The sequence below is a fragment of the Dermacentor silvarum genome, chromosome 1, assembly GCF_013339745.2.
Source record: "Dermacentor silvarum isolate Dsil-2018 chromosome 1, BIME_Dsil_1.4, whole genome shotgun sequence".
Taxonomy (NCBI): Eukaryota; Metazoa; Arthropoda; class Arachnida; order Ixodida; family Ixodidae; genus Dermacentor; species Dermacentor silvarum.
Genome location: NC_051154.1, coordinates 80,110,063 through 80,125,395, shown reverse-complemented (window position 1 = coordinate 80,125,395; position 15,333 = coordinate 80,110,063). Strand labels below are relative to the sequence as shown.

General features: G+C 42.1%; 1 protein-coding gene across 2 annotated transcripts in view; it reads left to right on the top strand.

Annotated features, from left to right (window-relative positions):
• The window catches only part of LOC119431530 (valacyclovir hydrolase-like), a 40,235-nt gene that overhangs the window by 16,112 nt on the left and 8,790 nt on the right, over positions 1-15,333 (top strand). Inside the window, exons 1-4 of one of the 2 annotated variants that reach the window (XM_037699015.2) lie at positions 5,198-5,450; positions 5,516-5,610; positions 8,784-8,950; positions 13,130-13,283. In XM_037699015.2, coding sequence (XP_037554943.1) covers positions 5,338-5,450; positions 5,516-5,610; positions 8,784-8,950; positions 13,130-13,283 — 529 coding nt within the window. In that variant the 5' untranslated portion in view covers positions 5,198-5,337. Of the gene's footprint in view, positions 1-5,197; positions 5,451-5,515; positions 5,611-8,783; positions 8,951-13,129; positions 13,284-15,333 lie in introns of those variants that run through there. The other variant, XM_049670464.1, reaches the window with a different exon arrangement.

Here is a 15,333-nt window from a genome sequence, read left to right as displayed (position 1 = left end):
CATGTGGTGGTGTTGCTGTTTGCATATATGTCCTTGTTTGATAAGTGCTCTGAATTTTTTTCACACTGCAATGTCTTACTGCACTGTGGCAGTGTTGTATGTACATCGATAACCTCCATATACACAAGTGCTTTGATCATCATCTTCAAAAATGCAACCTTCATGCTGCTCCTTCCTTCACAAGAAAGCGTCATATAAACATTATTCCTTGCCCCAACTAGAATTGGTAGGTTCAATTGGTCACCTCACCAGACATATCTAATCCGCATTCTTGAGTATAGCCAAACTGTGCTGCACGTTTAATCGCCAGGGATTGCAACCAATATTTGGCGTATCTAACATTATGTTGTCATTGTCACTACCATCCTGGAATCGTGCCAGAAATGTAGTGTCGTTTTGTTTGCTACATAAAATCATAATAGTGAGCAGTCGTCCACCTTGCCTCTTGTTTGTCCATCCCACACATCTAGGTGCTTGCACAATCGCCTTAGCGTCCAGCACATTTTTGGTCGAACTAATGCCTTTGACTTGTGTGCTTTGCCACGTGCCATTAGGCATTGGAATGGTCTTCTCGATAACATTGCTGACATTAACAATACTGTAACCTTCAGACAAAAAATCAGTATGGTTGGGTAGTGTTCAAGTGGTTTCTATTTCTGGTGTATGTAACTTTTTTTATGTAATTATGCAATCGTACTATTCACTGTATAACCCAGCTTTCTAATGGTAGAATTTTACTTCACGATTTTATAATTTGTTATCTTTAATTTATTGCGTTGATCTTGTGTCGCTGTTTATATTTCTAACGTTGTATAACTTTTTCGCTCCTTTGTTATGCGATGCCCTCCCCCCTCCACGCAATACTCCTTCTGGAGCCTGTGACGTAGATGAATACATAAACCAGATCGCACTACTGTTTCTTGTGAAATCAAAATTGTGTATATTGTTGTGGTTTTACCAATAGAAGCTCTAAATCGTAAATTGTTCTCCTGCAATGCCAGCAACGTATCCATAACAGGCCAGTTGGTATATTGCCTAGAATTATCGTTCTTAGACCCTGAAAGTGTGGAATATCCTATCTTCCTGTCTGTCCGGGTCTTTATCCATTTTTCCGTAACTTGGGTCACTGGGTAATCCATGGTATAAGGGTAGAGCACTGGGGCTGTTGTGCTGAGGACCCCAGTTTGAAACAAAAATAGGTCACGAGGTATGGGCCGGGCCGCTCATCAATGACAAAAAAAAATTTCTTAGGTGCTGGGCAGATTCGAATCGAATGTCAAGCACCGACTTAGCGGCAACCTGCTAACAGGCGTAGCATGTCCAGAGGGACTCGTGAGAGAGGAGACCCGACTCATACATGACTGATCTCTGTGGTGGCAATACAATGTCTCTACATTGTTTCAATGCTATCGTATTAGCATCGGCATCATTGTGAAATGGGTTGTGCCAGAATTTTTCTTTCTAAATTTATTCGCCTGTACCTATGTGCCACAGCTGAGCTTCTATCTCAACATTAGTCGATCTCAACTGAAGTAATGTATATATAGCCTTAGCTATAATTTCTAATGAGCATGAATGATTCTCACCAAGAGTAACAACCGCATCAATTCCATCACAATCTGCACCTGCATTATCAAATATGTTATAGTGAAGTGAGTCTGCTACAACTGAGGATCGAACATGTTTTCAGTTTCAAGCAAACCATGCCAGTCAATTTCATGAAAGTGGCATTACAGAATTCACAGGCATTCAATTGCACAATGCATGCTTATAGGCAATTTTATATTCAGTTCATGGCAGTTGCCATCTTGGGCTGTCGTAATCTAAATTTTGTGCATAGTGACGTCAAGTTTACTTAATCGTGGAACGTTAAAAACACCTGTGCACTGACTCTAGGTTGTTACAGCCAGAAAAATGGGCATGTGAGCAACCATGGTAAGAGCGCCCAAAGCTCCAGTATAAGGGTGCCTGCATGCGCTCCCCCCCTCCCCCCCTTTCACCATTCAGTGCAGAGTAGGGAAAACTGGGTCATTTGCAACTGAACAGAAGTTACAAAAAAATAGTTCCATAGAACAATTTACTTTATTTTTCATTAATTGTACACTAATGACGGAAGTCTGCAGTCAGGCATTCCGCTCACTAAGGCACATGGAAACAAAACAGGAAAACAAAATGAGTAGCTCATGAAAAATTAAGCCCTCGAACATGCAATATACATCCATCACCTGTGCACCATCAGCCCGATTACAACTTTTCTATTACTGTGCAAATATAGCTGTAGCCATTTGCCTTTGCACACTCAACTTCTTTCAGTGGTTTATGGGTTCAATTTATTAGATATCTTTAGTGGCACACCTAATTTCCTTTTTTTTTTTTTGAGAAGCTCAATCACCACATACCTGTGATGCTTTGTTTCCCAAGCACCAAATAATGCAGCAAACCTCATCACATTATCATGGCAATCTCTTAAAAGTCACAATTTTATTTGGTCGTTTTGACAAGATTGCCAAGCTGATTAAACATGAATTGCACTGAATCCTTCTATATAATCTCAACTCTTTCCGTGATTGTCACAGTATATCAAGCTTTAAGTGACAACTTGAAGCATCACTTTCATATTCTTCAGGATAGGTAGGTTATCTTTATGTTTGCTTGGATTGTTACACATTATTGATGGCAAGCGCCATGAACACTTCCAGATTTTGCGAGAACTTTCATTTTTCAACTTCTATTTCATCAGTGACTCCACCACACCTACCGTGTGATAGTTTTCTTTGCATGCAAGGAGTATGTTATACTTTCACAAGCATCATCCAAATGTGGTTCACGTTCAAGGCATTCACCAGACATGGTAAAGCAACATTTGGCGGCAGTTGCAGCAAATAGAGCAATGTAACAGTCGAAAAAGCAACCAATCTGCGATTGTACAGCAAAATCCCATTTTTGCAGCTACTCTGACGCCACTGCTGTAATATAATATGTAGAAAACAGACAGCCTAAGCTAATGATCAAAGAACTGCTCAGTGACAACAGAAATTCAGACATGTGATCAAACAACCGCTCAGTGATCCACAGATCCAGACGTGATGCTGCAGCAACTGTGGAATTCCTTTAACGTGTTTTCACAGTACACCCATGTGCACAAGAAATCTAACACTATAGGGTATACCATTTGGGCAGCTGCTTTGGTGCTGCTACCACTGCCAAAGTCCTGCACCCCTCAGTCAGTCAATAGGCACTGAAAGTACTGGATTTGCATGCAAGTAACACGACCACAAATATGATGCAACGAGCGGCTTTTGGTCTCTCCTAAATAAAATTTAATGTGATTATATGTTCACGAACCCGAATATAATGCGAGGCGCGTCCTGAGGCTGGAAATTTCAAGGAAAAAAAGGCAATATCCGTGAAAGTGAGCCATCAAGTATAGGGTGTGTCCTTCTACATTGAGCTTATTCCAATGACAAAATTCAGTGAGGCACCTGACACAGCCACCAACTCCACACCCCCTCACCACACATTCGTGCTGAGCCCCAACCCACACGATGGACTCCCATGTCTCATGTGAGCAGTGAGTGATAATCCTAACATACAGCTTGTTTGAAAGCAGAACCAAACAGAGTTCTGCAAACGCCACATTCGAGTTGAGGCTATATTCACAGCATAGCTGCAGTGCACGCTTGCTTGCTGTAGAGACTACCATCATAATAAACATGCACGGCCATTGTTGACATTGTAGCATCGCCTCAGCGGGTTAAGATACGATTTGTTGCCCTTTTTGCACATAAGCACGCGTCTATATTGTGCGAAATTAGGGCACCACAGCTGCACCACTCGTTTCAAGCACAGTACTCAAACCACACATTCAGCGCTGAACCGTGGGCGGTCGACGCAGTCACATTTTTGTGACTTGTAGAGAGCAGCACATCCCTCGACGTCCGTTATGCTAAGGCGGACACGGCGACGCCACATCGCGGTTCGCTGAACTGCGCTGCCGAGGCGCTACGCCACTTCGACATTTCAATCGTCACCACCTCCGCATTGTCAAGGAACACGGATCACAAAACGCAGGTTCTGTATTGCCAGAGCTCACCGAGGCCAAAGCCGCAGTGCCACACAAGCACTACTCACGGCTTTCCGCCAAGTAACACAGAACCTACAACAAATACACAAGCAACGCAAGCACAATCACACACGCAATGTTGAACAACGCGCGGTCGGCGCGGGCCAGAGAACGATCACGCCGAGAACGAACGCGCCATCCCATGCCGTCGTCACTTTTAGCGCCACCATCGCGCCTTCTCAAAAGTCCCTAAATGATCGTGTCCTTAGGTGCCTAGTATCTGGTCACGTGAGGGATTTTTGTACGACATTTAGACGCACGCGGTGGCCATGGGTGTCAACAAAATTTCATTTTAACGCGCTTACGTTAAGGGCCCCGCGTCTCAGAAAATCCGGTGTCGCCTCCCTGTGAGCGAAAATCCTGTATATATTTAGGTATATGTATATGCTACGCCTTGACATGCTGTATACGACTAAAGTTGCACATACCTTGTCTTACATTCTTGTCAAAGTTATTCCTCGAAATTTGGAGTATGACAGCCCACAAACAAATGCCATGACACAAAAGACCGACAGCGCATACCTTTTATGTTATATCTTCTCAAACTGAAATATTAAAAGTGCGAAACAGTAAGAGAAACCTGATTTTTTTTTTTTTTTTTTTTTTTTTTTTTTTTTTTTTTGTGCGGCTGCGCATAATCCCTGGGATCGGCCCACGGAAGACGCCGCGTTTCTACCAGAAAGCTCGCCTTCATGCATAGCGTTCGCCGCCAGCGGTTCTTTATTCTATGGCCAGCGTCTCCCCATAAACATTACGGTTACATAAGGCCCGGCTGTCCGTAGAACCAAGGTTACTTAATTGTTACTTCAATATGATACTTAGCACCACGACCTACTGGAACTGCGTTCAGTAGTTCAGTAGGCCGTGCTTTGCACTGTTACAGTGCTAAGTGTCATATGGAGCGATGCGAACCATAACACTTGATCTTGATGCGGAATTTGAGCAAAATCAAAACAAAAGAAAATGCTCTCTCTCTCTTTTAATGCAGGGAGGCTATTTGGTTGGTCTTTATTCTATGCTATGCGCATGGACACTGTCACTGCGCATGACCAGGACTGGCTTGGCTTCGGCCACGTCGGCTGCTTTGGCAGCCGCTGCCTCCTATGTCATGGTATCAATGGTTTCTTGACGTCGTCTTTATTGCTTGCCCCGTTTTAACTATTCCTGCTGTCTTCATATCTTGTCAGCTAGTAACGTGAGTATTTCTGACAACAATGCGCCCATTTTTCGCTTTCCCAAAAGCCTTGTTGTCGGGTCCTAGACTGCAGCCCTACTCGTGTAGTTTAGCTAGGTATTCCACTTCGTTGAAGCCAGCTGTAACGTCCAAGTAAGTGTTCAAGAACTTATATGATTCATTAAGCTATCACTTCATGAGTGTCTTTTTTTTTCCAGACCTCGTTTTTATATAGATGCGCTAGATTACAAAATTCACGTGGAAATTGTTGGTAATGGGCCTCGTCCGGTCGTCTTGCTACCCGGTGCGATTGGTAAGTAGCAGTAGTAGTTGGTTGTTTTCTTTGGTAAAAGAACAAGATTCCTGCTGGCCGGACTATAACTGCCTAGCTGAAGCGGCTTCAAGAGAAAGTGGTATGGGAGTAAAGGACTTCACGTTGCCGGCGTCGTCGCTAAAGCTTGGCGAATCTTTGGCTTCGTATATCGCGTCCCACAAATTCACTACGGTCCTGCGGTGCTACGAGTCCTCTACACCCAGTGGCGCACCGACGGGGGGGTTTCGGGGGTTGTAACCCTGAGGCCGAGTTATCAACTTGACAACGCGAACGTTGTCAACTCTTCCACGACTGTCCCTGTAATGGACCTCAAGCCCGCCCTAAAGAAAAAGCTCAGGGCTTACTGGCAGCGGTTGTGGGATAGAGAAACAGAAAATAAACTACACGTTATCAAACCGTATCTTGGCAACTGGCCGCCGTATCAAAGAACCGCCGCACAGAAGTAACACTTTGCAGACTTGGGATAGGACACACATACAGTACACACGCTTACCTCTTGTCCGGTGGTGATCCACCCACGTGTGATGAATGTGGTGAGCCGCTTACCGTGCTTCACGTCCTGCTGCAATGCACGGAATTAAACGCTAATAGGAAAAAGCACTTTCCATTACCACAACAACAGCAAATTCCACTTCACCCTCAAATGATCTTACGTATAGAACCTCTCTTTAATTACCAGTCCTTGTTCGAATTTTTAAAAGATGTACACAGGTTTCATGTTATAGCCCCAGGAAATCCGTAGCACGGCCTCCTAACAGAGGTTTCTGCTGCGGTAGCTGCATTACAGAAAGCACCTGCCTCCCAGCCTTTGGGCTCAAAGGCCTTAAGGAGGCATACATGCTTATTTCCATATTCTTGCATTTTAGCCTCATGATCACTTGTCATTCGTACTGTACCCATAGACCACTCCACATATCACTGTCATAATTTTATACTATATATCGTTTTACGCTTCTACGATAGCGATTGATTTTAGGCCACTTTACAGCCATGTTACATCCTATCATCGCAACTAATCAATCAGCGCTTAACACAGCATTATCAGTCATGGCGCTCTTTGGCCATACCTGGCCCTTGCGCGACAAAAAACCACATATCATCATCATCATCTAATTTAAGGTGCTGGCGCACAGAAAGTTGCCGCTCGCGCACGCTAGAAATTTGGGCGGCTGTACATACTATCGGCGTCAAATGAAACACACACACACAAAAAAAAATAGGGGGTTTTACATGCCAAAACTGCCATCTGATTGTGAGGCGCACCACATTGGGGGCTCCGGATTAAATTGGACCACCTGGGGTTCTTTAATGTGCACCTAAATCTGAACACGCAGGTGTTTTCTGCATTTCGCCCCCATCGAAATGTGGCCGCCGTGGCCGGGATTTGATGCCGTGACCTCGTGCTCAGCAGCCCAACACCATAACCACTCGGCAACCACGGTGGGTTGACACGAGCACCAGAACCAGAATAAAAATGAAAATATCACAGTATTAGGGGGGGAGCATCACCACGCAGTGCGGTGAAATTGGATGTGTGTGCCTATCAGTGGTGATGACTGAATGGTGCGCGCTGTACCTTCAGTTATGCTTCGGCCACGCACTGCGCTGTTCATGTTTAATTTGATGCCGATAGTATATACATACATACATACATACAAACAAAATGCTGTAATATTTTGGTGGGAAACATTTACATATTGCATGGTTATCACCATTCTGCTTGCACATTTCATAATTCTTAGTTGTTTAGGACCTCCCAACTGTGTCTTTTGTTTTACAAGCACATTGTGAAAACAAATATGCACTTTAGCATGGCAGAAAGCGCCTCCATAGGTGTACCTAGAACACATGCAAGTTTTTGAACAACTTCACTTGTCGCAGTTGTTTGGGAAAATTAAAAGCTTTTGTATATGGTGCCATTAGTTATTGTAATGAATGGGAATAATGCTATAAAAGTCTTTGAGAACCACCGTGGCATACCTCTGGCTCTCTGTCGAAAAAGAACAAGGGGAAGGCAAAAACATGTGTGCATGTGAAAGAAGCGGTTTCGAGAGGCAATCAGAAAAAAAAAAAAAAAAAAAATATTGGAGATAAACAGTGTAAAAAGGCATTCTGGCCTGACTTATCTGGAATGAAAACATTAATTAGTGTTTTTCTCAAAACCACATTTTTGTAGACAGAAAGACTTTCCTAACAATTGCATGCTGAACCTATGAAAAAAAAATATATATCTGCGAGTCTGTCACAATATCTGTCACACCTACTGAACAAAAAGAAGCTTGTTTACTTCAGAGCTTGTGTGTTTATAGACAAGTTGTCTAAGAAGACTCGTCGAAATTTGAGCCTCATTCTTAGAAAATGCTTTTCGAAGGTATGATTACAGCCACAATTCTTGTTCTGGTTCAGAATAAAATGCAGTGTATCTAAAATAACATAGTTCAGCTGCGTACCCAAAAGAAAGTGTTCAAGAATTTTCCTTCACCAAAGCCAAAAATTTTTGTAATTCATATCCCAATATCCTAAATCATTTCAATATTTGTGTAATATAGGGTCTTAAAAAACAGCCTGAAAATTTTGATCGTACTTACGTAAAAAGCAGCAAAGCTAGAGGCAACAGTAGTTCAACATGTTAGTCGGCTGCTCATTCCTGCTTAAGTTCCTCAATGCTGTTTATCTGAAGTTGCTGCCACGCGTGCATTCTTAATGACCATTAACCATTGCAATGACAATAGTTGTTTATTTTGCTAATCTTAATGTCATCAAGAAAAGTCATTTAGCAGGCAAAAGTTAAAGAAATCCTGCAGAACATTAATAGGCACATTTTAGTTGTGTAGAATTATTTCATATACTTCAGAAATATGTTTATCATGTGCAGCTGTAGCTGCCAACTTGGGAGCGAGAGTATACACATTCGATGGCCGAATGAGTTGTGAGAAAGCACTACGCAAGTGCATAAATTGCAATAAAATTTAAGGCATTTAACAGTTCACGTGATTTGATGTATTGCAGCAGTATATTAATATCAGTTTCCCTGTATTTTCCAACATACATTGAATTGTTTTTGCAAAATCAGACCTGCCAATGCCTTTTTTTTGGGGGGGTTGAACTATGCAGCACATAGTTTTTCTTCCTTTGTTTCTATTCTCCTCCAGGTTCCACCCGCACGGACTTTGCACCTCAACTTGAAAAATTAAACAAACAGTTGTTCACAATAATTGCATGGGATCCTCCTGGTTATGGCTTCAGCCGACCACCAGAGCGAACCTTTCCTGTTGATTTTTATCATAGAGATGCTCGAGTGTTGGCTGAAGTCTTGCATGTAAGTTTATCATTATTCTGATTATTCTGTTTTGTGTAAATGTACTTGTCGAGGCGCTTGACTTTAAACGAGCTTGGCAAGATGCTAAAGATACCTGCCCTTTTGCTAGCTGATGTTGCCGGGAACATCTTATGTAAACTGTTACTCATTTAGGTGCAGCAGGAAACTGACAATTGAAAGTTTTGGCTTGTCCGTAAACATATTACCATTTGCGGAACATCAGGTTACCTGTAGCCATGGATGGCAGTAGCAAGACTGGTAGTGACATCTTGTGTTACTTTGTCCAACTGCAATGCGTTAGAACTATTTTTCTGTGACATGGGTGGTTTCGTCAATGGAAACAATAAAAATGGAGTGCATGTTAACAGTTGTGTCGCTGCCGTCTCTCTACACCAGCAGCTAAGTATAATATGGCTGGACACTGCACTAATAGGTTTAGGTCCTCTATGGTTAAACTCTGTGCTACAAATTGGCACCTCAATATGGTCACTCATGCAGTAGCTCAGTATATTGTAAACTGCATTACGTATACAGACAAAGCCTGTCTGCTGTCTCTCTAGAAATTGCTTCTTCCCTGTGGCTTGTCCGCGTCCATACCGTCGTTTTTGGCTGTCTGGTATCAAGGGGGCATATGTTTATTAATATGCATAACCATGTTTATTAGCAGCATTCCTTCACTCGTCGCAAGCATTTAGTGTCAGCTCACAAATAACAGAAGCTATTACCAGCAGCGAGCACAGTGACAGAGCAAGCAAATGCTTAAAAATGTAAAGAAAGGCATCCTGTTGCAGTCAGTGCTGTGCTGAGGCATGAAATCACCTGCATCAAACACAGTAACAAGCATGTGTGTTCAAGAATGGCTCTATAAAATTGTGTAGCATTGTGGCAGTTACAAGGTATGTGATGGTGCACAGCACATTGCTACAAGTATTGCAGCACATCTTCAGCACCAAACAGCAGAATCGTCAATGTCAAGGGCATTTTTCAGAACATTTTCATATCACAATCTGCAGCTAGAGGTATTGTGCCTTTACTATCATTGCAAGCAGATGACATTGTCGTCGACATTAGGTACTGTGGGCTTTGTGGCACTACATTCATCTTTATTTTCTCTGCCTCCAGCCCTAGCTTCAACATCACAGCACAGTTTCTATGAAAAAGCTCTGGTGAAATAAAACTGTAAGGTGAAATTAAAAAAAAAAGAAGCTGCAATGTAGCCTGGTCGTTCTGCAGCAAAAAAAAAAAAAAAAAAAAAAAAAAAAAAGAAAAAAAAACTTCAATAGGAATTCGTATTACTTTTTGTAAGTAATACCACATGCTGGAATCAGACCAGCGCACTCCAAGTTAAACGCTCTGAGCCACACAAACATACAAAAAGACACACACAGCATGAGAACAGGCAATGTCTTTTGCATAAGTTCTTTTGCCTCAGTAGTGTGTTTAACTTCAACATGTGCGACCAACTATTGTCCCAACCTTAGCCCTTATAGCCAAGGCGTGTTCATATTCTCAGCAAGTTCAATCTCCATTCATAATAAAAAATATGCAGCCACTTTTCAACTGAACATTCCAGCTCACCAGTAGGCTTATACGCATGGTGGACTGCCTATAAAGTGTCTGACGGGCGCTTTCGAAAGTACGCTTGGGATACAGTAGCAAGCGACCACATTTTGCAGTAAGGATAGCTGAAGCGGCAATTTTCCTTTTTTTCGGGTGTTACGGGCGCTCTAATGTTACAAAAGAGAGAATCCACGTAATATATTTAAATGCAGAGCATTGCTGGCCAAGGTAGATAGTGCTGGCGGCAACGCCGGGTTTAGTCCTGTGCGACGTTGGCGTTACACTCCTACGCTGCAAAAGATAAGAAAGAATTCAATTGAGTACAAAATGCACACGGGAAAAGGCTCTCAGCTATAAAACAAAGAAATCACTCTGGTTGGCAAGTCTGCTTAGACAGCATTAAGGTGTAATGACCTCACAAATGTGACACAAATTTTTCGGCAAACAGACAAACAATCAAACAGCAATACCATATGTAGGAGCTAACAGCAATCCTCGCCGTGAGCTACCTCTTTTCTAACACATTTCCCCAGCAACTACAATATCGAAGCTGTCCTCGGGCAAAAAGGATATAGCTGTTAAAGAAGCATTTGCCTGCATTCATTCCAATAAATCAGCATGATTTAGACTTCTTACAACGAGGCGAGGCGAAAACCTCGTACTTAAAAAATAAAGATCAACAACAGTTCTGCATGAAGCAACTAGCAACTGTTAAACATTTGCGAAGCCATGTATAAAATAGATCCAAAAACAGGAACTGCGTGACAGTTGGCGCGACGATTCAGTGGGCTGCATGAAATCAACAAAATCAGTCCTTGCAAGCCTCTGCAGCTTTAACACACAAAACGATGCACTACAGTCGTGCTCGAGCAACACGGTAAATAAGTGGCAAATGGTTGAAGTGGCAAGTGGCATTTAGCACCAAAGCGAAATGCCTCCTGCATGCTGCATTGCACACAAACCGAACCAAAACATTTGTAGGCTGTGACCAGCTTTGTCGCTTATCCATGGAAACATGATTGAGTGCAACAAACACCGAGATGACCACCAAGAAAGCACGAGAACAAAAAACTTCCCACCGAATGGCGACAATCCATTGCTGCCGTTTCTCCTGCTGATGTGAAGCCTCGCTGGAAATGATTAGAACCGTGTTGCCGGCAAGTTTGTACTGGTATTTGAGCACCCCACCATGCAACAATTGCTCTTAAGCACGCCTTAAAGCTTTGGCCACCACACACATGCAATGGATGTTGCTATTTCGTCCCAAAAAAGTCAATCAAGCAGAGAAGCACGAGCAACGACGCAGAAAATTATGGCAGACGGCTGCCTCCTTTCCCGAGTACATTTAGCAAGACCGCTACCACTGGCGTGCAGTATGCATATGCAGCTGAGGCTCAGTACAACAAATGTGGATGTAATAAATTATCGGATATAACAAAGAAAATATGTTTCTTGGCGATATGAAGATGCAACAAGTATTGCTTATAACGAATATTGGATATCACGAAGGTATTTTTGTATTGGATGCTGCTTCACTATAATGTGGTCTAACTGTAATTATAGTTTGGCATTTGATTTTGCTGTGGCTGTGTTGTGAAGGCAGCAATTTTGGTACAACTTTTGTGTCGCTTTAAGTCGACGCTGTTATGAAGAGCTGAAGGCAGTCTTTGAACTTTGTAAAACCCCTGGACTATTGCAAATCAATACTGTTGTTTCATAAATCATTTTTAACTACAAAAAAAAGCCCTCCAAATTTTATTGCTTTCCATATACTACTCCCATACTTCAAACTTCGTGTGTAATTTATAAAGGGTTTTCAGACCCGCCGTGGCTGCTTAGTGGCTATGGTGTTGGGCTTAGCAGCCCAACCCCGTAAGCATGAGGTTGTGGGATCGAATCCCGGCCACGGCGGCCGCATTTCGATCGGGGTGAAATGCGAAAACACATGTGTACTTAGCTTTAGGTGCACGTTAAAGAACCCCAGGTGGTCGAAATTATTCCGAAGTCCCCCACTACGTCGTGCCTCATAATCAGATCATGGTTTTGGCACTCAAAACCCCATAATTTAATTTTACAAGGGTTTTCTGCTATTAAATACGGCAATGCTTATGTGCAATGTGACGCTAGTGTGTAAGCCTATTTCCTCCAGACATTTTTCAATATATTAGCCTCTGTGATAAGCTATTTACGAGAAATGGCGTTAGCCCATAGAAAACCATGCCTGTTTCGAGCTTGAAGCACCCTCATATCATTACTGCTTTGCAAAATATTTCCTAATAGTATATTTTTCGTAATGAATACAAACATGAAAGGCTTGAACAGCAGTATTCAGAGGCACAATGGGGTTCCTATGACATTTTGTGATGCTTAACTGTTAGACCTCTTAGTAATGTGCTTTACAAAAACTTGGATCTGTTAGTCGAACACAGCTTGTAGAGTAACTCAGCGCTAGTATCCAGTCATCAGGACAAAGAGAAGAATTCACACATGCATCATGCATGTGCATCCTCATGTGTGTGTTCTGGTGTATCTTGAGTCATTCCAAGTAATGGTAATCTGAACAAAAAATTCATGTATAATTTTTTTTTTACAACTTAACAGAAATGTTCATATTTGCAGAAAATGGGGCACAAGCAATATTCTGTCGTTGGTTGGAGCGATGGTGCAAACACAGGCATGATACTAGCAGCCATGTACCCAGAGCGCATTCAGAAACTTGTTGCTTTTGGAGGTAATGCTTTTGTCACTGAGCATGATGTTCAGCTTCTCGAAGGTGAGAATAATTACATTTTTACTTTGTGTGTGTGCATGCATGCAGGCATGCTCCCTCTGGCGGTGGCTGCGTATTATGGCGCGGCTGAACGCAGCCGCCCGGGCCCTATTTTGAAAGCAATCTGCAACGGCTATGTGCACACCGAGGTATCATGGTTTTGTGTGCGCTGTGTTCTCGTCACTTGGTTCACGTTTAAGCTAGAGGCAGCACTAAGGTCAATTCACGCCAGCGTTTTGACAGTGAGTGTCCGCGGTCATGGAGTGAGGTGTGTTCGTGTTTGCTTGGTGCGTGCGTGACACCATGCTTGTTAATTTAATTTAGTAAGCGAATGTTTGCAACTTTACACAGCCGATAAAACCACTATCATTACTTCATATAGCTGTCTAATAATTTGCTATCGCAAGCAATGCTTCGCCTTTCAGGCGAAACTGCTAAATCTTGTTCGTGTGTTATGTTATTTAAGGGTGGGCAAATATTCGAAACTTTCAAATAACGAATCACATAGTGTCCTATTCGTTTCGGTCTTCGAATCGAATAGTCACTATATGTAATTGGGAATATTTTTCTAATATTTCAATACGTCAACTGCACCCAATTAGACAAAGTTTGAGCAAAAGTACGGTAAATTTTCAACCCCGCAGGCATAGTACAGACATAAAACATTAGAACTTGCGTACTGGAGCAAGCTATGTCGCTTAGGCAGCCATACTTTACAGGCTATACAGCGATCATTCACACTGTCTGAACAGGGGCGCAATATTGTACGTGTTCCAAAATGGAACGGAGGCGGTCCGTTCCATCGAGCCGCACACGATTGGTCAATTTGATCATCACGGTTCAAATTGACCAATCGTGTGCGGCTCGATGGAACGGACCGCCTACGTTCCATTTTGGAATGCGTACAAGATCGCGCCCCAGTTTTGTCCATCCGAAGGAAACTATTTGTTTGCTCCTTGTGATTTATTTGTGCTTTTAATAAGCAACGCTTCATAATGTACTACGTAATGACAGAAACTTGCTAACTTTAATTGTTTTAGGTTAGTTGTGGTAATGGTCTTTCATTATTTGTAAACTATTTAAAAACTATTGGATATTCTATTTGATTCACTTCTGGCGCACTATTCGATTCAGTCTCAAAATAACTATTCGCACACCACTATTATTTATATATCTTGCGGTTGATACGAAATAAAAATTGGTTGTTAGCACTTTGTGTGTCACCCTTCACTTTGTCTTGTCATCTCCGCTGTTTGTTTTCATTTCACTGTGCACCAACCGGTCCATGTCGGAACAATAATGTAATCTTAATTGATTACATTGCTGTGACCAGAAAAATGAACAACAGTTACGGCAGCAGTTTGATCCCCTACAACCATAGAGAGCCGCATGTAAAAGGTAGCCAGATAGGATGAAGCTACAGGAAGGTGCCCCAATAATTGGCAATTTTATAAATGTGATGTAGTGAACGTAAATTACTTTAGATATTGCTGCAAATTAGAGGCAGTGCTTAAGGATAAAAGAAAAAAAAAAAAAAAGGCAGGCTCTGAAAAGGTGTTTTACTTTACATGACAAAATGTCTGCTGCAGAAGTTTTGTAAACACTGTCTTCTGAAAGTCTCCCGGCTTACTTCTAGCTCTGTCTGAATATTGTGTTTTATTGGGAACTGGAAGAAATGTTTAATTTTGAGGGGATAGAAAGCCCACTGCAGTAGGAGCAGCACAGCAGTATTTCAGCAACCAACAGTGAAAACTTTTTTTTAGATGGTCTAAGAACTAGAAAAAGTGACATGGGGGTAATGACAGAATTTCTTAGCGGGTATGCTGAATAATCTGAAAGTTTCATGACACTACTTAAATTCTTGATTAAGCCAATAACATTTCAACATCCCTCTAGTGCATGCGTGCTAGAGGGATGGTGCCAAATGTGTCACAAATGCAAAGTGAACTGCTAATGAACACAAATCTAAAACAGCTGATTTTCAAATGTGTTTCTGGGAAATGTAATTAATATGTCAAAATTACTTAAAGTTCTTTTTCTGCGTGTAACTATT